Source organism: Agelaius phoeniceus, chromosome 3 (assembly GCF_051311805.1).
Source record: "Agelaius phoeniceus isolate bAgePho1 chromosome 3, bAgePho1.hap1, whole genome shotgun sequence".
NCBI lineage: Eukaryota > Metazoa > Chordata > Aves > Passeriformes > Icteridae > Agelaius > Agelaius phoeniceus.
Window position 1 is genome coordinate 109,459,458 of NC_135267.1, and position 21,964 is coordinate 109,481,421.

Here is a 21,964-nt window from a genome sequence, read left to right on the forward strand (position 1 = left end):
TCCCAGGTAGCTTCATTAGCACAAGAAATTCCAAAATCAAGTTCAATCAACTCAAAATACTTGTTTGCAACTCCCACAGGCCTTTCCTGACTTCGGCAAATCACAAAGGCCCAGAGTTTTCTTGAACATTTTCTGCAAATCCTGGCAGGATCTCATTGCAGAATTCTCTTTGGGATCTTATACCACTCATTTCATTTCTTCATATTGAACTCAGGCTATTGTAACAGCCTAAAATAGCTGGTCTAGTAAATTATTCCACCCTGAGCCATTTTGCTTTAGTCACAGAGGGTTATCCTGTTCTGTAAAACCATAAACAGTAAAATTGTATTATCCTGGAATTTCCCATGCATCTGTTATGCCTGTTTCTACTTTATGACAATACCACCTGGGTGTAATTTCTTATTTTTGATTAAAGCATATCATCGTAGATTTTTAAAATTTCATTTTCTTATTACAGCTACTTTTAGAATGCATCATGAATACTTACAAGAACTTCATAATCTGGGACTGTGTGTGTTCCAAGACCTGCCCTGTCAAAAGTCACTCTGTAGGTGGCATTAAGAGTGTCTACAGCATCTATTTGTCCAGTGAACAGACCATCGTGGACACCTCGCAAACGGGCTGAAAAAAACAACAGGAGCACCAAGAAACCAAACATTACAATGCTATGATACAAATAACAAAACCAGATTTATTACATCTTTTGCAAGTAATTCTTTATATGTATACTTTAAGGCCATATATTAAATGGAAAAAAAAAACAACCCAGCAAACCCAGAAAAAAAGTATGTAATAGAAATATTACCAAATTTGTGAGAAAATTTAAGTTTGAAGGTTAAATATTTCCCAAATCTAATCCTTAGCACTACACTTATGTCTAAGAAACTCCCACTGTTTCATACCCTGTACCTTCTGACAGACAGATTTTGCAGGCAAAAGTCAATTTCCAGATGATTTTGCACAGCACTTCTCTCTGAATCCCTCCTCTGATGACTGCATATTTAGCAAAATAAAGTGTGGAAGGCAGGTCCTTCCACAGTGGAAGGATACAGGTCTAGGAGAGTGAGGACAGGCAGTGTGGTGCACATCTGCTCTTCAGAAAGAGCTAAAGGCAGTGGTGCTCAACACAAAAAATGCAATGAACAGTCATGGCTTGAATAGGAGATGCTGAAGTGAAAAGCACCTGGACCAAAATCAGACAGGAGGGAGGAATTCAAATTTTCATAAAACTAGGAAAAACCTGTGGAATGTTTTCAATAATATTCCTTCCTCAGTTATGTGGAAGGTTTTTTAGCAAGGCAATGTCATGTTCAGCATACACATCCAACTACACTGCAATACCAATTGTATATCTGTTTCAAAACAGGTAGTTTTCTATTTATGGAAAAATAAAGTTCCAGTTTATATTAGGTCAGATTTGAAACTCAGACAACACTCAGAATTTTAAAATTAAGCATCTCCCTCTCTCCAAAATGTGATACACTAGACATGTAAGAAATCCTACAATTTGAACAGCAGAAATAATAAGTCATACTAAGTTTGTACCTCAAAACCTTATCAGTGTTTTAAAAATACCACCTAATCTTCACAAGTACCTTCTCAGTGAACTAACAAAAACCATATAATTTTGATGTTTTACATTTATTATAATTATGTGCACTAAGTGGATTATGACTTACTAAAATCTTTACAAAATACACTTGGCTGCTTATTTTGTTTGTTTTTAAGAAATTACCTGTAACTTTTGTTCCTATTACAAGTGGTAATGGAATTTCTTCTGGAAGATCTTTGAACTGTGAAAGATCTGCAACTTTCCGCTGCTGCAAAAGTCTGATTTTCTGTCGTTTCTGTTTTAATGCTGACCTCTCTTCCTCAAAGAATGCAGAGGAACACCTGTAATTTCATTAGATAAAATATATGTTATACTTAAATTCATCACTCAAAACATATATGTGAAGGCACATCAAATAAATAGGCACAGTTTAAAAAATCACTGTGAGAAAATGAAAAAGCTTGGGATGATGTGTTCAAGAGAAAAAAAATCTTGTTTAATGCACTTAGACAAGCTTACTCCTCAGAATTCTCACCCTTAAAATAAGAGTCTATTTTAAAATAATACTCAGGAATAGTAGCTGTTGCAGTGGTATGCCTAAAGAGCACAACTTTTTAGGATTTTTTCTGCTTATAGGGATCCATCTAGGGTCACAACAAAGCTAAAGGTGGCCCCAGTCTGCTCTGGATGCCAGTTCAATGCACTGAGGAGGGTGTCCTGTGAGTGCCCTGGCTGCCAGCACTCACTGACACACAGGAGATCCCTTTCACATCTGCTCATTAGCTCAATTAAGATGAGTATGACAGGACACCAGACTCAGCACATAAAAGGGCCCTTCTCTGTCTCATCTCCTTGCACCTGTGCAAAGCACAGCTCAGCCCCAAAATCTCTGATGAACTGTTCTGAGATTGATCATAGTAAAAGTTTATTTGATCTTGGGTTACTGTGTAAAAATCAGATAATCTGTAGTAGTTCCCTTCCCCATTTTTGGGGTAGGGCTGTTCTTAAAATGCAATCTAAAAGATGGAAAGCTCATTCCTAAAGTGCTTACTTTGTATTAATTTTCATTTCTAACCTACTGAATAGGCAAGATTCATGAGGGAGATAAGCAAAAAGACATTAAGGACTCAATCCTATCTTTCATTCCTTACTAAAAAAAGTTTCTTCATTCTCATGTCAATGAAAGAAGTAATTTTAAAAAGGTGCACAAATGTTATTTTAAGTCTGCTTGATTGCAGAAAGTTATTTGATAAATAATTTGCCACCCTTGTTAATTGCTTTACTGCAGTCAAATGCAGATTAAACATTTTCTGTGGAACTTATACAGTTAAATATTGATTACTGATCAATAAATTCTATTTTATCAAGTTATTTTAGAAGACATTGTCAACTCTGCTGACGGCTCCCTCTACTACACTACAAATTATTTTCTGACTTAAATCCCTTCAAGATATTCCTCAGTCATCTCCAACTTCATACCACTAAGTCAGCTTCTTTTCCAAATCTGCTTCTACTACTCTCCTATTATATGCTGAAACAAACATTCTTAGGTTTTCTTCTGTACACTTGGAGAGTTCCACAAAGCCCTTTCACTCTTCTCCACGATTTCTCTTCCTGGCATTGTGCACAAGAAGACTGTGAGCACCAAGGTGCCAGGATGCTGAGACCATTTTGTTTCACACTGACCAGCACTTTCACACTCTATATGCACACATCACTTGCCTTTTATCTTATACATGTTTTCTAAGTTATATGGGGCATAGGCCACCTGTTTTCTCCCAGTGTTAGCACAATGAGATCCTAGTCCTAAGCAAGACATGGGAGAAAAACATAAGCAAGAATGAACTGCAGCTGTGAGGTACTTTTGTCATGTAATGCAGAAATGCACTGCACTGAAGGCTGCCATATGAGGCTTTCCAACCACTATCAGTACAAAAATCACCACTTTGTATAGTCCAGTTTTTGTATAGCCTAGAAATTCTGTTGTAGACTGAGGCTGTAGGTGTGTGTCCCACTCACCAGTTTAGCACTCAAGAGCAGAATGTGTTTACCTGGAATTATGTACTGTTCCAGTGGTCCTCTTAGGAAATTAAAATATCTGGAAAGGGATGTGGCAGACATAGAGAGGGATAGTGGTTGGGAAACTTAGGAAGAGTTTACTTGGATATTCTCATTTATTGATGCTATTGACTTCATATTTACTACTGTGGGGGGAACAGGTGTGAAATAATGCTTGCAGTGGGCTGTGGATATCAAGCTGCAAAATGCAGGTCAGAGCTTTTCAAGTCCATTGAGGAGAAGAATGGCTAACCACAGTGAGACAACAAAACAGGCAAAAAAAGAAAAAAAGCAATACAGACTTTGTATTAGTCCCTCTAATAATGTCCAGGGTCTTGCACTAGGAACAGCAAATATCACCTGATGTTTTCTGACTTGTGGTCTTAGAAATACAAATTCAAATGCTGATATACTAATCCCTGACCTTGGAAGGTCCCTACAACAGCAATACTGTTTTACTGATAGCTCAGATGGTCTTAAAAAGTCTCTGTCCCAAATTATGTAACTATGGATGTAGAAAGTATTTGCAATATATTTCTGGCTTCTGTTAAAGGAAACCTCCAACCCAGCATTCCCCAAATGCATTTAATAAAGGTTATCTTCATGCCATCCTATGAAAAAATAAAGATTAAAACTATGGTACAGACCAAAATTGCAAACTCATTAGTTTTCTGTAGAGACTTCTTAAGAGGTTGAACATTCTTCTCAGTTTTTACCTTGCTTGTGAGAATTTGAACTAACAGGAATCACCACCATCATGTAGTGGCAGGGCAAGCAGATCTAAGCTCAATTCATCTCCACTGCTGTTTTACAAGCCAAATTAAGTTTACACAGAGCACACAAAACTAACTATTACCTCTTCCTTTTCCTGGAGCATATCTTTCCCCACAGTCTACAGGAATCTTACAAGCTTTGCAGGCTCTCATGAAGAATACTGCTGTGCCAATCAAACACACTGTTGATGTGTGATAGGACATTTAAGGTAGCAGCAGACATAAGAAAATACTACAATATATTTACACAAAACAAAAAAAAAAGGTGACAACCATGTGCATAACCATCACAGAGACACTATTATCCCCTGCCATCAACACTGTGGCTGCAAAACGTCTTAATTATTTATTTTTAGTACCTTATGGGGAGATATCAGTGTTGACATGGTATACAGCTTGGCTCCATATGATGAGGACAGAGAAAAGAAATTTTTAACAGAATGGTAAAATAAAAAAATCTTTGCTCTAGATTAAAATCATCTTGAAAAAGCATTTAAATGATTTAGAATAATTCAAAGTATTTTAAAACTAAGGCCAAAGAACACTCTTGACATCTTGAAAGACAATACCATAATTAAAAAAAAATACTGGTACAGAAATAAAAAGCAAGCAGGAATGCTTATTTTATGTTGCTGTAAAGCAGTAACTCAAAGTTTGCATTAACAAACAATCAGACTCTTCATGCAGTCAAATGTTTCTACTTCAGAATTCAGATAAAACAATTTCCTACCTATTTAGACCTTTGGTTACTTTGGAATGAGTCTCTCTTTTTTAAAAAAATAACTCTATGATAGCTGAACAAAAAAAAACCCAAATCAAACCCAAAACCACTCTCCCCATGGCTTAAAAAAATAAAAGCAAAAAACCAACCCAAAGAACCCCTGAAAAACAAAAGGAAATTTGCAACCCACCAGGCTGGATGGGGTTTTGCAATCTGATGTAGACAAGGTTCCTGCCCAGGGCAGTCCCTGAGCCCAGCCCCTGCTGGAACCAGACAATCTTTAAGGTCCCTTCCAACCCAAACCATTCCAAGACTCTGAAGTTTTACCAATGGTCCACCAGACTACTGAATGAGGCAAGCTGAGCTTTTAGAGAGGTAACACTTTTGGCAAAAGTCAAATGAGAAATTGGTGACTTAACCTCCAAATACACCATTTCTCTCTCAGTAGGAAGCAGGACAACAAAGGAATGAAAAGCAAAGTTAAGCTCAAATTACAGGAACATCTTTCCTAGAGGAGCTATTTTCAAACTGGTTCTGCTGCCTTCCCTTGACTGGCAATTTTTACTTCTGTTGTTTGCAGGTACAGAAGATGAAATGGTTTCCATCATGCAAAACACAACCTGACTCAGTGATCTATGAAGAAATATATTCAGTGAATATATTCAGAAATATATTCCATATTTTCCATATGAAGAAATTGATTCAGTGCCTTAGTGTTTGCATTTACAGAAATAAAAGGCTGATTAATTTATGAAACACTACTTATACAATGATAGGATGGTCAAATTTGGAAAGACCTCTGGAGGTTATCTACTCCAAGCCCTCCAGCAGAATGACCTCCAGGAGGCTTCCCAGAACCACATCCAGAGGGCCTTGGAGTACATCTTAGGATGGAGATTCTACCACCTCACCTGTGCCTGTTCTCTCTTTTCCTGTCTCCAGATAATGCTGGAAGAAAACCCTGGCCCTGTCTTCTCTATACCTTCCCTTCAAATATTTATGTACAAAATGAGATCCTCCCTTTAGCCTTCTCTAGGCTAAATTGTGTAGGTTTTGTGAAAAGGCTGAGCTTAATCAGAGGGTTTAAGAATTAAAAATTCTAAAATAGAAAAAAAACCTATGTCCTTCATTAAATTCTAGCTTTTTCTCTACAATGGACAATACTTTATGGGTGACTTCATTTCTTCTCTGTCTTGACAGCCACTCTAAGAAAAGCTGAGGATCTATAAAATGGTTTAAAAAATAATAAAATAAATGAGGTGAAAATGTACACTCTTTTTCCCCAAGAAGAGCTGGTTATAGATAGAAGAAAAAACCTCAGTGAAAAATTGGCCAGCTCTTCCATGCCAGGAAGCACTGCAGTATAGTATATTGAAGCCACTGCAGTATATTGTATTGAAGATACAATAACAACTTTAACACATCAGTTAAAGCTTGGACATTTAATTATCTGGAGTGGGAAGAGAACATTTCAAGCACAGGCTCATGAAAACTACCTGGACATATGCATTTAAGGAATAGGGTGTGTGAGGGAGAGAGGTGCTCAAAGAACACCTCAATACAATGAGTTTTACTCCTCTGAAGATATTGTTTTGTTCTACTATTTGAATGCAAATTTTTTTAAAAGGAATAATTTCAGTAACATCAAAATTACATGTAAGTAATAGCTGAAAGAAAAGAAAGAAATATTACCTCCGTGGTTTTCCCATTAATCGCCTGATTTTCCCCCATTCTACTCTTGTCAATTTTCTGGTTTTCAAAGTTGGAAAAGATTCTTTCAGGCATATACAGAAATCATTATCTCCTTCAAATAGTGGCCTGTTGAAACATAATTGTAGTCCTGTGTTAACCACACTAAGTAAACTTTTGTCACAAGATTCCAAAAAACATCCATCATCAGAAACACATTAAAAATATTAATATAAATTAGTCACATGAACAAGACACTTCTATTCAAAGAACAATTTTAATTCAGAAAAAACAAAATCAGAAAGTTTCCAGGACTATTATTCTTTGACTTTTCTTACCACTGACATTTAAAAATGCTCCTTTCTTAGGTTCTACAGAGAAATACACATAATTCATCCTGCTCTATAATGGATAAAAAGGCACCAAATGAAACTTCAGCAGAGTCAGCTCAGTGTCATGAGGATACTGCAACACACTGAAGGAAACCAGAGAGTGAAATATTGAGAATAAAGGGAAGGACAATATGGTACTGAGAATCAGACAGACAGTATCTTTTTTCATCAATTCATTCAATTGTAACTCAGGTTCTTAACAGAAGTTTCCAAAATACAGGAAATTGAACCAACTCATCATTCTCTACAGCTGTACAGGTGAGACTTCTATTGTATCACCCCATGAGTGCATGGTGAAGCACAGGATCAGTGTGAGAGAAGTGACAGTTCAGAGAACAGACCTGCACAACTGAGGAATTTCTCTCTGATGCTATGACCCACCTCTATCTCTGTTTTATGACTGCCTTTTTTCTTTGTAGCACCACATCCTTCCTAGGCTGAGGAGACAAGGGAGCAGCAGCAGATATGCCCATCTAATAGAAGGTTAATCATAAAAGACTCTGTGCAACTGAAATAGATCCCTCCTGGCAAGAACAAAAGGAGAACTGCATCCTAGAGAAAGCTGCTTTTCTCCACTCTGTGCAGGGCACCGGGGTTTGGAGGGGAATGTACCCAGCACAGAACAAAGAGGACCTTGGAAGCAACACTGCTTTCAACTGAGTGTCTGGGGTGGCAGGAGAGAGGAAAGGTGCACAGATATAAGGAAACCCAGGCAAGAATAGAACAGAATAGTTTTGCAGTAGGAGGATCTGCAGCTGCAGCACAAAGTGAAAAGGAAAACAAAAAGAATGAGCAACGAGGCTCAGGAAACAGACACAGAAGGGTACACAACAGTATCATTTTATCCATATTTACTGTTGCTAACATAAGATATCTATATAAAGAATAACTATTTAGCTTGGGGTTTTGGTTTGGTTTTTTTTTTTTTTTGAGAAAGATAATCTATATTTGATTATTCTTACTAACTCTTGTCCTTAAGCAGGCAAACTCTAAGATTGGATTGGAAGCTCTGGAAAATGGTGGAAGCAAATCACAGGTGCATCTGCTTCTGAGGGCCTGTGATCACTGTGGTAGTAAGTAGCACTTCAGAAGTCTCTGGAGACCCAAAATCAATGGGACTTCACAGAAAACAGTCCACTGCAGTAGTATATAGAGAATTCAACTGAATCAGCTTCAATAATCTAATAACCACAGGTGACAGTTGTAGAAATAAAAATGTTTCAAAAACTTACAGCAGACATGGCATTTTATCTGATTATTTCAATTTTGGATGCAATAATTTGATTAAAATACCCAGAGATTTGTACAGTGAACCATATTTTGTCAGGTGACAGCTCTATGATTTAAACTTTTCTAAGCTTCTCATTAAGCCTGGATCATATCACTCCCAAAAAGATGTATCAAAGTTTTCCTTCCAAAGATATACAGTCTCTTAGTAAACTATGTTATAATATCTTAATATCCTATGAGCATTACAAGCTGTATTTGATTTGCAAGTAAAGGTTTTGGCAGAGGGGGGGTTTGGCAGAGGTAGCTTCTTTGAGAAGCTGCTGGAAGCTTCTCCCATATCCCACAGAACCAACACCAGCTGGTTCCAAGGCAGACCCAACCTTGGCCAAGGCTGAACCCACCAGTGATGGTGGTTGTGCCTATGAAATAATGCAGTTAGGAAGGGGAAAAAGCCCTGTGCCACTGCAGCAGGACAGAGCTGCAGGAGTATCTGAGAGAAACAGCTCTGCAGCCACCCAGCCAAGGTCAGGGAAGGAGGTACTCCAGGCATCAGAGCACAGATTGCTCTGCAGACCAGGGTGAAGCAGCTGTGTCCCTACAGCCCATGGAGGGCCCCATGTTGGAGCAGGTGGATGCCCAAAGGAGGGTGTGGCAGAAAAAATTTTCAGCAGAAAACTTATGTAAAAAGTAGAAAAGTAAGGAGAAATAGAACAATGGTCTGTGCATTAACACTTGTCTAGAATAACTCCCTAAGCTGCAGAAAAGTATGTCTAGCAAGATACTAGGAAGTTTTAAGCTTAATAATGGAGCTCTGTGCATTGTGTTTTAAGGGTTACAAGCAGGTATTGTATTCCAAATAAGCAAGCATTGTTTTAGCCAAAGCTATGTGTGCTTATAGTGGTTGGATAGAACTACTGTCAATGTGCTTTTGCTTTGTGTGATTGGTCAAAAAACTTATAAAGTGAGTTGTAACAATAAGTTCTTTGCTGCCTGGGATGTGAGCTGCTGGCATCTTCCCATTGTCATACCCATGTAATGAGACTGATGCTGGAAAATAAAACAGCTCAAGGCACGTTCCCAGCAGTCCCATCCTGTTTGTGATTTGTACAGAGCCCCTGGTTGGTGATATTATCCTACTTTGATTTGATTGGCAATAAACTAAACATATTTCCCAAAGTTGAGACTGTTTTGCCCATGACAGTAAGTGGTGTGGTCTCTCCCTGTGCTCATCTCATCCTTTGACCCTTTTGTCACATTTTCTCTCCTGTGTCCAACTGAGGAGTGACAGAGCAGCTTTGATGAGCACCTGGTCTAGCCAAGGAGAACCCACCACACCTGCACACATGGGTAACTATCAAAGAGGATTTCAGAATTACCTGCTAAACTCAAATTCTAGTCTGCTGATAGACCTACAGCTTCGTAGACAATTCTTTAAGAATAAACTAAAAGCTCTTGGTCTGTTGCAAAAATCATTATTAAAAATGTCACATATTAAAATTACTCCTAGAAATAAGCAGGGTTGGGGTTATTAATTTTTTTCATGTCATAGGGGAAGAAGCATGAAAAGACTAATTCTTTCAAAGGAATTAAATCCTAGAGATGATGAATGTAAAGCTAACAAAAATGGACATGAAATTTTTCCACATCTGATGAATATATGCCAAAATGTTTTTCTGTTGCTATGACTGCCTTCTCAGTTAAAGAAAAAAAAAGCTACAGCAATTGTGATCAAAATAGGAAGGAAAAACAGTAATTATTTTGTTTGTACATTCTGGAAAATAATGCTTAACTCTGAAGCCATTCTTTAGAATATTAAATACTTGTGTTGCATCTATTAGTCAAACAGTGTAGATTTTAATATTCCATTGATCAATAATGTTATTATCATTTTAGAAATGAAATTATTTATTTTAAACAATTCACACCATTTTGACAGTGGCATTAAGAGAACAAGTGCCAAAAACTCTGAGGCACAAACTGCAGAAACAGTCCAGGAAATACATTATGAGATCCAAGCAAGATGCTGATATCTGGACAAGAGTTGAACAATCACAGCCTGAAGTTCTGTTAGTGATCACAATAAAAACAGGATGATGGGGAAAAAATATTTAATACCAACATTTACACCTTTTAGGAAAGCAGCACTTTATGAAGAAGCAGTGTCCTTCCTATTTCCTCTGTATAGCACTGATGCAAGGGTTCAGAAAAGTCTAAGTGTTCTGATATCTTTGTGTTTCAGATGCTAAAAGCATTATGAATTTAATCTGGTATCTGGTAGAGGCAGAGGTGATAAAAAGAAAACTACACCCATGAAGGCAGGCTTTCTATAGAAGACTTTCTAAAGTTGGTAGTTGCAAAGAACCAAGAGCACATACATTGCTCATTAGAAAAAACACCCACCACCACCACCAAACCAAGTAGCTTTCCATAACTAGTAATTTAAGAAGAAATTGGAGTATCTAAGCAATATATGGAACTATGCAGCTGAATTTTAGAAAATTACATGTTTCTACACTAATAAGAGATAATGATATAAACCAAACATACTTATCTATATTTGAATAGAACCATTCATATATGCACCACTTGTGAGCTTTGGGCAGCTTGAGCAGGTTCCGAAGCCGTAAACCAATCTTCTGGGACACCTTCTTTTCTGGTGTGGACATTGTTGTACTAAACTTCTATGCAGTGGAAAAAAAAACACCAAACAGTTAAATAGAATCTAATATTTTTCAGTTCTCAAATAAACCAGATTTTCCTGATAAAAGTCTGCACATGTTGTTTCATAGAAATGTTCTTCTTACAGATCTATAACAACCCTTACTGCATTATATCAGCAATGCAATCAAACAGAACAGACAGCAAATTTTAACAGGATCAATACCATTATCTCCATACAAAGCTCTTCTAACAGGAACATTTTCCAGCACTGAAAACTACATTATTGGTAACAACAGCATGGCACCAAAATAGATTTGGACTTCAAAACCCTAATGCCTCACTGACTGTTTCAGGTGAGCATAACTGGTGTTGCAGCTCAGATGACAGCAACAGCACCTGCCTGATTTGCACTAGGACTTCTACTCTTGCTCACCCTTCTTTAAGCTGAGGATGAAGCTAGGACAGGAATGTAACACAGGCAAAGCCTTGAGCACAGTGTCTGCTTAGAAAACTGCAAGTGAAACGAGCAATCAAGTTTTAACTACATTTAAAAGCTATTTGATAAATCATGGAAAAGACACTGTCTTAGACTGCTTGCATAATAGAGAGACCCATGCTTAAACAAATCCACAAAAAAAAAAATCTGTAATTTTGTTCTAAGGATGGCTGTCTTACCTGAGAGAAAGAACAACTTTTCTGCAAAAAATAACAGCTTTTTGAGACTATAGGTTTAACAGGGTCCCCATGCCATTATCAATTGTTATCCTTCCCCAAACATTCAAAGTATTTTGGACTTTATAAATAGGCAATAATAATAGGATAGAACATAAGGTAGGCACCTTGTTGGCTGCTGCTGGCCTAGATACAAGCCCCTTTCTCCCACTGAAACTCCAGGAAACAAAGCCTGGTGGGACAGCAAGATCTGTGATCTGTGAACTGCAGTCCCTGCAGCAAATATTTATCTGGCAATCATTGGACCTCCAGAATCAGACATTTAAGGAAAAAACAACTGGGTTTAGAACATTACCAAGTCTTTCTACTCTTAAGAAATCATGGTAATGAAGAGAAATGTCATGGTTCTAACCTCTGGCAGAACAGACCCAGCTAAATTGTGAGTGCCAAGCTTTTCACATCAGACTGCACAGCTCAGAAGGCAAATCAGAGCAGAACTCAAACAGTACTTTTACAGTGAGGTAAATTCAGCCTCAGAAGGTGATGGCACAGAGAAGTGACAAAGGTACTACAGAGCCAACTCACTGAGACTAAGAGATGTTCCCCTTTCTATCATAACAAATAAAGGCTGACAAATGACAGCTACTTTTTTGTGCTATATCAAGGAGTGGACAAACAAGAGGATGGAAAAACAAGTCCTTTGAACTGAGAACTTTAGCATTACAGGATCAAGAAGGTAAAGCTGGCCATGAACACAGTTAGGTTACAAATCTAGAGCAAATCCCTAACTTGTTGGGATATGTTAAATTCTATAGCAGCCTTCTCAGTTACATAATCGGTGCAAAAAACTTAGGCAGTTTTAAACTGAATCTGAACAAATAAATTTATGCTGACTACAGGAGATGGTTGTTTGCAGGAACATGATGGGCACTGAGTCTGGAATCCTTTCTAGCTCTGTGTGTTCGTGTTCAAGATCACAAAGAACAGGTACTCCCATAAACAAAACCAGGGGTAAGAAAGAAAAATGTTAATCTGTTTTGAATTGTGGCTTACTTCTAACAATAGTTTTCCTCATAAGAAGATTCATAAACCGAAAATGCATCTTGAAAAACAAATATATTCAATTTTCAATTATAACAGATAGGCTTGTTCCCCTTTTTGGTAAAAATATCTCCATACATGTATGTAGGTACCTGTGGAACCATTGCAACCTTCTGATTTCTTTTGGGGGACCTTGTGTTTATTTGTCTATCATCTTCCTCACTGAAGAGTCGACTCCGTTTTGAATTTCTGAAGGGCTGTAGGGAACAAAATTAAGAATTACAAGCAAGAAATCTGATTTCTCTGTTCATGCAGAGAATTCACAGTGAGAGAAATGAAATACCTCTTGTCTTATCACCTGTTGGGTTTTCAGGCACACAGTACACAATAAATAGTGCCTCCTAGCACTCAGAAATCTAAGCACTGAGAGAAGAAGGAGCTCAAGATTCCAGGCTTTTCCAGTGCTAACTATAACCATTACTACACTGCTGGCCCAGTTTCACAGAAGTATTTAGAGCCTAACTCCCACTTGTTTCCATTAGAGTTAGGTGTCTAAACACTTGTGTATCTTAGCTTGCCTTGGTTATAAGTAGTACATCTGTTAAAATCTGTTTTGAATTTTGGATTAAAAAAAAGGTTTATTCAAACACTGTATTTGTTTTGTATGTTCTCAGCTACACAGAATTTTAGCAAGAATTTTCTAATAAAGTGACGTGTTTGCTGTTTTTTTAACTCATTGAAAGTATCTGCATAGCAAAATGCTAGGAAGATTGAGTCTGAAAGAACTACATCTTGAATAAATTATGTGATAATCTCAGAAAAAAGAATTTAGAATTCATGCTAAGTGAAATTTACTTGTGTACTGCTATAGCTCAGAAAGAATTAGAAGGCTGATTGAAAACAAGAAATGATTGTAATTGCAAATGTATCATGAAAAAAACTCATTTAGTTATTCCTCAGTATCTGACCCTATGACAAAAAACTCCTGATTTCACTGAGGACAAAAGAGCAACCTGTGACAGGCTGTTAGCACTGAGGGAAGCAGCTTTCCTTTTCCTGCCATGAAGGTTCTGTGGCCCAGAGACAAAATAAATCAACACAGTTAAATAAAACTTTATAAAGTGCAAATGCTTGTAAATTAAGACATTTAATGCATTTGTGAGTGGTTGACTGCTTGAAAAGAGATATTTTCTATTAAATTATTCAGTGGTAGCTAAAAATCTGTCTGTCCCATGCCATGTGAACATGGGGCTTTCCCAGGAAATGTGCCTCTCTTACTCTAAATTAGATGTATTTTATAAAAAGAACTACATAAGTGTATTTCAGTAACAGAAGTGCTCTGTATGTGATAAATACCTAACCACATGCAGCACACAGAAGAAAACATTAATTCCTGATAGACAGTACAAACCAGGAAAGACACACTGGACAGAAGAACTGTATATTGACAAGGCAACCAAATCATCATGAGCCAGACCAAGAAAACTGTTTACAACCCTCAACAGAAAGTGCCAAACTCTACTGCAAAGAACTACCTAAAATGAGAAGTGTGTTTCATCACTCTGGACTGTCTGTGCCTCACACCAGAGTGAAATAACAAGTGTTGCAAAGAGGTATCATCCACAGGGGCTAAATAGGTCAGGCATTTTTGGAAAGACTTTTCAGCCAACAGTAAAACATGCCTTCAAAACTTTCAGTATTCAATAAACTCAAACTATTCCATGACATCTTAGCCACAGGGGTCACTGCCACTGCTCTGATCTTCCCTGCAGCTTTCTACAGAACACTGAGCTACTCTCCAAGTTTGACTCTGTGTTTTTAGCACTCACAGCCACCATACCTAAAGACTGGCAAGGTTTTTATACAGATATTACAGTCAGTCTTTAGCACATGTGATCTTCTAAGTTCCCAGTAAAGCCTGTTTCTGTGAGATGATGGGCACTCCTGGGAAGCAGCTGAAAACTGTGAGGTGAACTGCAGGAACTAAGGGTCTTCACAAAATTCTGGTCTCTGTCTGGAACTGCATTTTGTAGACCTTATGTTCTCTAGCATAAACACATAGCAGCATGTGTGTATATATGCATCTGTATGAATCCTACCAAAATAAATACCAGGGACAAGATCACAGGACAAGGAACAAACAGTGAAGCAAAAACAAACCACAAGGCTGAAATGGCCAACCCAAACACCAGACATCCCCCTGGAAGCTGCAGGCTCATTTCATATCCCCACCCCAAGGTTGTTCTTTAATGTAAGGCCTCCTGTGAAAGTTCTCAGAATACACAAATTTCTCTGACAGTCCTTTACTTTTATTAACATCTGCCCCCCAGAAGGCACAATGATGGAAGTGCATTATGATATCTTCCCTTCCTTTATGCTTCAGTTCTCAGCCATAATTAGAAGTGAGATATTTCATGAGATACAAAAATAGTTGATCAGAATTGGTGATTCCTGAGCTCAAGCTGTTAGATACAGCACAAGTACTTCACACAGCACTTACTTTTCAAAAAAAACAGAGAGGAAATTATTTTGACCTATCTGAATGAGGTCACAATTTAATGTGTTCGATTATTCATTTTAAAAATATGTTTTCATCTCTTATGCAAACTGTGCAAAGTACTTATGAAGGATACAGTTTCACCTTTGGACATTACAAAACTATAAATCTCAGCCTTTTTTTGTGATCCTTACATTTGACTCCCTCTATGGTACTTGACTAATCCTGAAGTTTTTTACTGTTTCTTACCATTTCCACTGCAGAACCAGCATTCTTGCTTTTCCAAATGTGTGTTTTCTGCAAAGAATTGTATTTTTCATTCCAGGAACTGGATAAACTTCCCTCTGTTGTGAAGAAAGTACATCATTAATATATATACACATACATACATACATATATATATATATATATACACATATATATGTATGTATCAATGTGTATGTTTTAACATAACTACTGTCCAAAACCCAGTATAACATCATCAACTACTAAAATATTTACTTGCAACATCTTTGAATTCAGTAATAGACAGATTTTAGATTTCAGTATTTTTATTAAATAATCTTAACATTAATTTTAAAAAACTGAAGGAGATTTTCATTACAAGGAGGAACATAAATAAGTATTTTTTTATTTATGACAACATTTAGGTTTCTTGAAGCCTCCTTTGCTGGAATCAGTAACTTCCACTGTCAGGTTGACACAAATCAACAGTTGAACTGTAGCTGTAACTGAAACCTGGACAAAGCAAAGCTCTACAAGACACAGACACCTTCTAGTTCTAGAAAATTATTAAGTGAGTGTATGCCAACAAGTAAATAAAATTTTATTGCAACAGATCTGCATTAGTGACAACATATTCAACAGACCATGCCTCCTCCTTTGTGTAACAAAACCCTTGTAATACATAAAGAGGCTTTAATTATTGGGCAAACTAGAAGGATTCAAAAATTGTATGAATGTTCATGAAGATAATTTCAAAGAAAAAAATAAAAGCAGCAAGTTTTTGATTTAACACACAACTTGCTGACAGAGAACATCATAAAATTGTGAAATGCCTTCTGAATGTAAATTGTGTCACATGTACAGGTCCCACTAAGAATCCTCCCTGTATCTCCTGCTCAAGAGATGAAAGATTACCCCAATCTTCCCATCAAACTTGATGTCTAGGCAGTACTTTTGAAGAAAAAACACATTTCAGGAATTTCACGCAGAAGAGCAGTGTCTAAATACACCACAATATATGTAGTTTCAACTGCCAAGGATTATTATTATTCTATAGAACTACAAATACCTACAATAAACCCCACCATATTTCAACAAAAAAGCCTGTGATTTTCTTGAACTTTCTGAAGACAGAAACTAAATACACCTGAAAGTCAGATTGGGTACAAGTAAATAACATATTCATTTCTTACCTTTCAAGCTCACAAGTGCTTTTGCTGAAGAACCTGCAATATAGCAAAAAGTCCACATAAATCACAAGCTATTTCAAACTCTACAACCTATATAGAGTCTACTCATTCTTAATTAATTCTCAGGCAGAAAGTGGAGTTTAATATTAAAATCTTTCACAGCTGAATGAGCAAACCCAGCACACCTTCCATGGCACTAGGCATAGAATTATACATTTATTACCAATAAATCCTGAAAGCATATTCACATTTTGTTTTTTTCCTTTAGTTTCATGCCTACAAAACAACTTTAGATGTTAAATACTTGGGTTTAACACAGCAAATTCTCAACAGGCTTTATGTCCAAACTACATTCTCCAATGTGGCTGCTTGTTTGATGCAGTTGCAAATGTATTTTACAACTGATAAGAAAACTAAAGAACACTTCTAGTTTTTTTTTTTTTTTTTTAATGATTTCTACCAGTTCAAAATTCTTCAGTGCCCAAGATTTCCAGGAAAGGAGTGGTTCATGCTCAAAAGGAAGAAGATGGATAGCCAGTTGCCCCCTGGTGGTACCTCTTCGCTCAGAAAGGCAGCAGATTCAGATCTCAAATGCAGACAGGATTGTTACATTGCTCCAATTGTTCCAACAGTGTAAAAAACACATGAAAATTTCACTGCTCCCTTTCCACTGCATCTGTAGAACCTCTGCAATGCTCCTGGCCAGGAAAAACACAACTGGGCCTGACTACAGTGGGCCTTCATGCTCAGAAATGTTCCAATGTCCAAGAATGAGCTGTCTGAAGCAATTGCATTAGCACAGGGGAAGGTATTTCTGCATGACAATGCCTCCCCAGATTCAGCTTTTCTCTCAAATCAGTTTTATCTTTCCAGATATGTTCCTGTGTGACAATCACTTCTCCCCGTCACTTTCTCTGCTCTTTGCTACATCCTCTCTTCAAAACTGCTGCTCCAAGAACTTTCTGACTCCAAAGCTCCAGAAATTCCTTGCAGCTGCCATTTATCTAGCTCCTAACCTCACTAACCTCACAGATACTTGCCTCTAAAAGAATACATTCCATGGAGTATCACAGAGAATGCAGGTGCAGCAACAGCAAAAAAAAAAAACCCTTAACTCCTTATGTTTTCATTGTAGCATTTTGTTTGCTGCCATCTTACTATGCCATCTGTTAAAAAACAAAATTTCAATACAAAAAAAGAAAGGAAAAGGAAATAAAGTTTCTATTTCTTTTTCCCCAAAAGCTTAAAAAAAAGAGTTTAAGATATGAAACAGAACTAGCTTGGACTCACTGAGGGTTCAGAGAGCTTCCACCCCAGTATCCCCCAAGCTACTGAAATCTACAACAGCAACCACATCTGGGATTACATGTCAGAAGCACGGTGACGCAGCTGGGCTGCACTGTCACACCTCCTGCACATTTCTTTTCTGATGTGCCACCTTTGTTGGGTTGGAGCCCTATCAGTGACTGGTACAGGAACACAATTCTGTGATGATCTGAGTCACAGGGAGTTCAGCTTTTGAAACAAAGCTATATGTTCAAGGTATGACAATGCTATTTTTTTTACATTTTATGCTAAAAATCCAATACCACACACTGTGCTTTCATAAATCCATGGGTAGTCTGCTATCAACCAAGAATGAACAGGTAACATTAAACATGTGAAAGGCAACATTAGGATCAGTGAAGAATTACTGTGTCCCAAATTTACATGAGGGATGGTGGGAAATGTGTGTAAGGGTAAGTACACACAGCTAAAGACCACACCACTGGGGATGGGCACACAGGAGCAGGGTCATCAGGACTGGCACATGGAGGAGATGCTGACTTTGCAGAGCAGATCACTCCCCTGAGACAGCTCAGGCATTTCATCTAAACACACAAGCATTTTCTTTTTTTTTCTCACTATCTTGTTGATATGAATCAAGTTCAATGAATCCAGTCCAGAGTGAGTATGAACACTGTTAACATGGAACACAAAGACTCAGCAAGAGGCAGCAAAGCTTCATCTGGAGTGGTGCCAATCTCACAGCTCAAGTGCCTGAGATGCTTTGCTAACCATGGGATGCTTCACCTGTGAGGATGATGATGGGCCAGCAGAAGGTTACTGTGCTACTTCCTAGCTTTACAAGATTAGCACTCCAAAACAGCATTAGTTGCCAAGGAGTTTTCCACATGGGATAGTTAATCTCCCATAAATACATGTTAGAAGAGGGCTGCTCATTTGTTTTCACCTGACCTGTAATTAATGTATCCAGGGCACCTTTACTTAGGAATACAAGTGTCCAAATCAAATACTCCTGATCTATGGAAGTTCAAAAGTTAAAGGAAACTATTTTATTGTAACGAAGTACAGAAAATGAACATCAACACTTCTGTAGCTTAAAGCTTTAGAATACATGTAGGACACTAAAATAACAATGAAGATGTCCATAAGTTTCATTTTACCTCAAAGGTAAACAATATGACACAACATGGCTTTTCTTGTCAAGTTCTTCTATATTGATTTTAGGGCTACCTGCAACAGCACCAAACTCCAAGGAATATGGCACAATTCCCCACTTCCTCCTTTTAGTTGGGCAGTATTGTAAATACCACCAGGGCCACAAAACCAGAAACCAGGATGATGATCTAAGCAATATTGTGTTACAATCAAAACCAACCAACACTAAGTACAGAGAGAAGCATTTCAAGAGCAATAAAAACTGCCAAGTGATGCAGGATAGATTTAGTTTATTCAAACTATACAAAACTTAATTTACAATAATTATCAGATTTATAATATAGTACCCTCACACTAAATGCCAGTAATCTTGTATACTCCTGTTCTGAATAACAAATATATAATCACAGGCAGTCTTTTTAACCTGCATTTTAATTATAAACAGAGATTAAAGTAGAATACACACACACACACTCACTTGAATGTAAATATCTATTATGACAATGACACAGACTTCATTTCCAGAAACTCTTAAAAACAAATGGGTGGAAAGCAAGAAACAAGGACTGTGAATCATAAAGGTTATTACAACTAAAATCTACTTCCAGCTCCTCCAGGTTCAGAGGATCTCAAAGGTGACTTTCTTAATACTGAGAGTAAAAGAGCCCTTAACCTAGGGAGGCAACACAGGCAGCTCAGCACAGCAGTGGCACTGGCACACAGCCCCAGTGCAAACTGTAAATTACCTTAGCTTTGCCTTACTATCCTGCTGAGTACTGCTCTGCATATGCTGTTAGTAAATTAATTACCTGAACACAGCGTTCACCCTTGACTAAGTCTGTAAAATTAGGAAAAGATTCAGCAGAGATCTAGGAGATAAATTTCAAGATCTAAAGACATGTCTTATTGTGAGAAAGTTAAGACACTCCAATCTTGTTCTTCCCAAAGAAGGTCAAGATCTGCACTGATCAGAAGTATCTACAAAGGAAGATAATTCAGATGGGTAAATAGCTCTGCAGCCTTTTTTTTTTAATGGAAAGTCATAACTAGACCTATTTTGTGAAAGATTCCATTGGGTAATTTAGATGAGCAATGAATACAAAGTTGAACAGATTTTAGGTAACTATACCAAGAAAAGGCATGTTGATCTCTGTGTAACTCAAAATCTCAAACCAAGTTCAATACATTTTTAAAGAGAGAACTGTACCTAAAAAGGAAGCTTGAAACTGATGCACAGAAATTCCAAATACAAGTATACACAGCATGTTTAATGAAGAATCTAAGATGATTATAATGGCCTTTCCTGGCTCTGAAAAAAAACCAACCCAATGATTCTGTAAAATATGTGCACCACAGATGTGCAATAAAAATAACCCTGTTCTAGATTATGAGGTATTAAATAGTATCATAACAGGAAGCTCATCAGTAACTAAGTGTCAGGAATAAGTGTATTTATGTGTTTTGTAACACTCACAAGAAATGGTTTTCATCAAGTCCAGATAAAACCAAACTGATAAAAAGCCACCAAGGTTCAAACCAGGCCAGGTGTGCCAAGCCTGGCATGCCCAGGGCCCGGATGTTTTCATGTCTGGCTGGCTCAGAAATGCACAGGCTGCAGAGGCACATGGACAGCTCCTGCAGTCCTGAACTGCTGCTCCCTCTGAGCACACAGCAACCCTTCCTGCAGCCCCAGCAATCCCTCCTCCAGCCCCACAATCCCTCCTCCAGCCCCACAATCCCTCCTCCAGCCCCAGCAATCCCTCCTCCAGCCCCTCCTGCTCCCAGGGAGGGAGGACACCCAGAGCACTGCAATAAAGAGACCTTAAAAACCTCCTCTATCTGCTCCAGAGGCCGTATGAACACTCCAAAAAGTATTTCTGATGTGGAGATAGGCTTTGAGGAGTGAGAGAAAAGTACAAAAGGTTTCATCCTTTTCAAAAATAAAAGACAGGTTTAAGTTTAAAACCAAGCAGTTACTGCCTCCCCTGATTTGAAAACACTGTAACTGAACAAAAGAGGAGGAGTTTGACCACAATTCAATATGGGCAGCTGTGAATGCCCAGATGAACATCCTCAGTACTAAGATGGAGTAAAGCAGTTCAAACGTGGCTTCTCAACTGCTGATTTGAAAATCTAAATTTAAATCTATCCCTGTTTAGCATATTAGGCTTGTGAAAGTGTTTTCAATTTAATAATAAATTTATAACAGCTGATAATTTTGAAAATAAATGTTACAAGTAACCACAGGGATGTTCTATAGCTACTGATTTCACTAATGCGTGAGCACAAAGGGGCATATCTAAATCAATATAGAAAATTCTAGGATCCAGATCAGCAATTACATTATGCAAAGCCTTTCCTCTCCAGATTGTTAGACTATTTTGTCTAAATTTGCACAGGTGAGCAGTTATTTTAACACTGGTTGCATGACTACCTCAAAAACCTGTGTAATTAATCTGCATTGCCAGCACTAAAAACGGTGTGACAGAAGAAACTCCTGGAGAAGAAGAAAAACATGAGCCTTTATTACAGACTGAGTCATTAAACCTCCAAGAGATCGTTCATCTACACAAGCACAGCACCAGGTGCTTCAGTACAGGAAGCCTCTCAAACAATTGGCCACTGCAAGGAAAGCTTATCCAGGAAAACTCTGAAAGTAAAACACACACATAAGAGGGAAAAGCGGCTTCGGGGACTTTTTAAAGCTTGCCCCAAACTTTGGGCTCATTGAAGAAGCAAATAAATAAATAAATAAATAAATAAACAAACACTAAATTTTCACTTCAAGATGAGCCAGTATTTTCCTCATGTTATGAGCCCA

General features: G+C 37.7%; 1 protein-coding gene across 2 annotated transcripts in view; it reads right to left on the reverse strand.

Moving 5' to 3' along the window:
• LIN9 (lin-9 DREAM MuvB core complex component) overlaps positions 1 to 21,964 on the reverse strand; it is a 45,433-nt gene that overhangs the window by 14,082 nt on the left and 9,387 nt on the right. For both annotated transcript variants that reach the window (XM_077176130.1, XM_054629559.2), the window contains exons 2-8: positions 16,705 to 16,737; positions 15,536 to 15,630; positions 12,942 to 13,046; positions 10,963 to 11,096; positions 6,797 to 6,922; positions 1,736 to 1,893; positions 488 to 621 (exon numbers count right to left, since the gene is read on the reverse strand). In XM_077176130.1, the coding sequence (XP_077032245.1) occupies positions 488 to 621; positions 1,736 to 1,893; positions 6,797 to 6,922; positions 10,963 to 11,096; positions 12,942 to 13,046; positions 15,536 to 15,538 (660 nt within the window). In that variant the 5' untranslated portion in view covers positions 15,539 to 15,630; positions 16,705 to 16,737. The remainder of the gene's footprint in view (positions 1 to 487; positions 622 to 1,735; positions 1,894 to 6,796; positions 6,923 to 10,962; positions 11,097 to 12,941; positions 13,047 to 15,535; positions 15,631 to 16,704; positions 16,738 to 21,964) is intronic.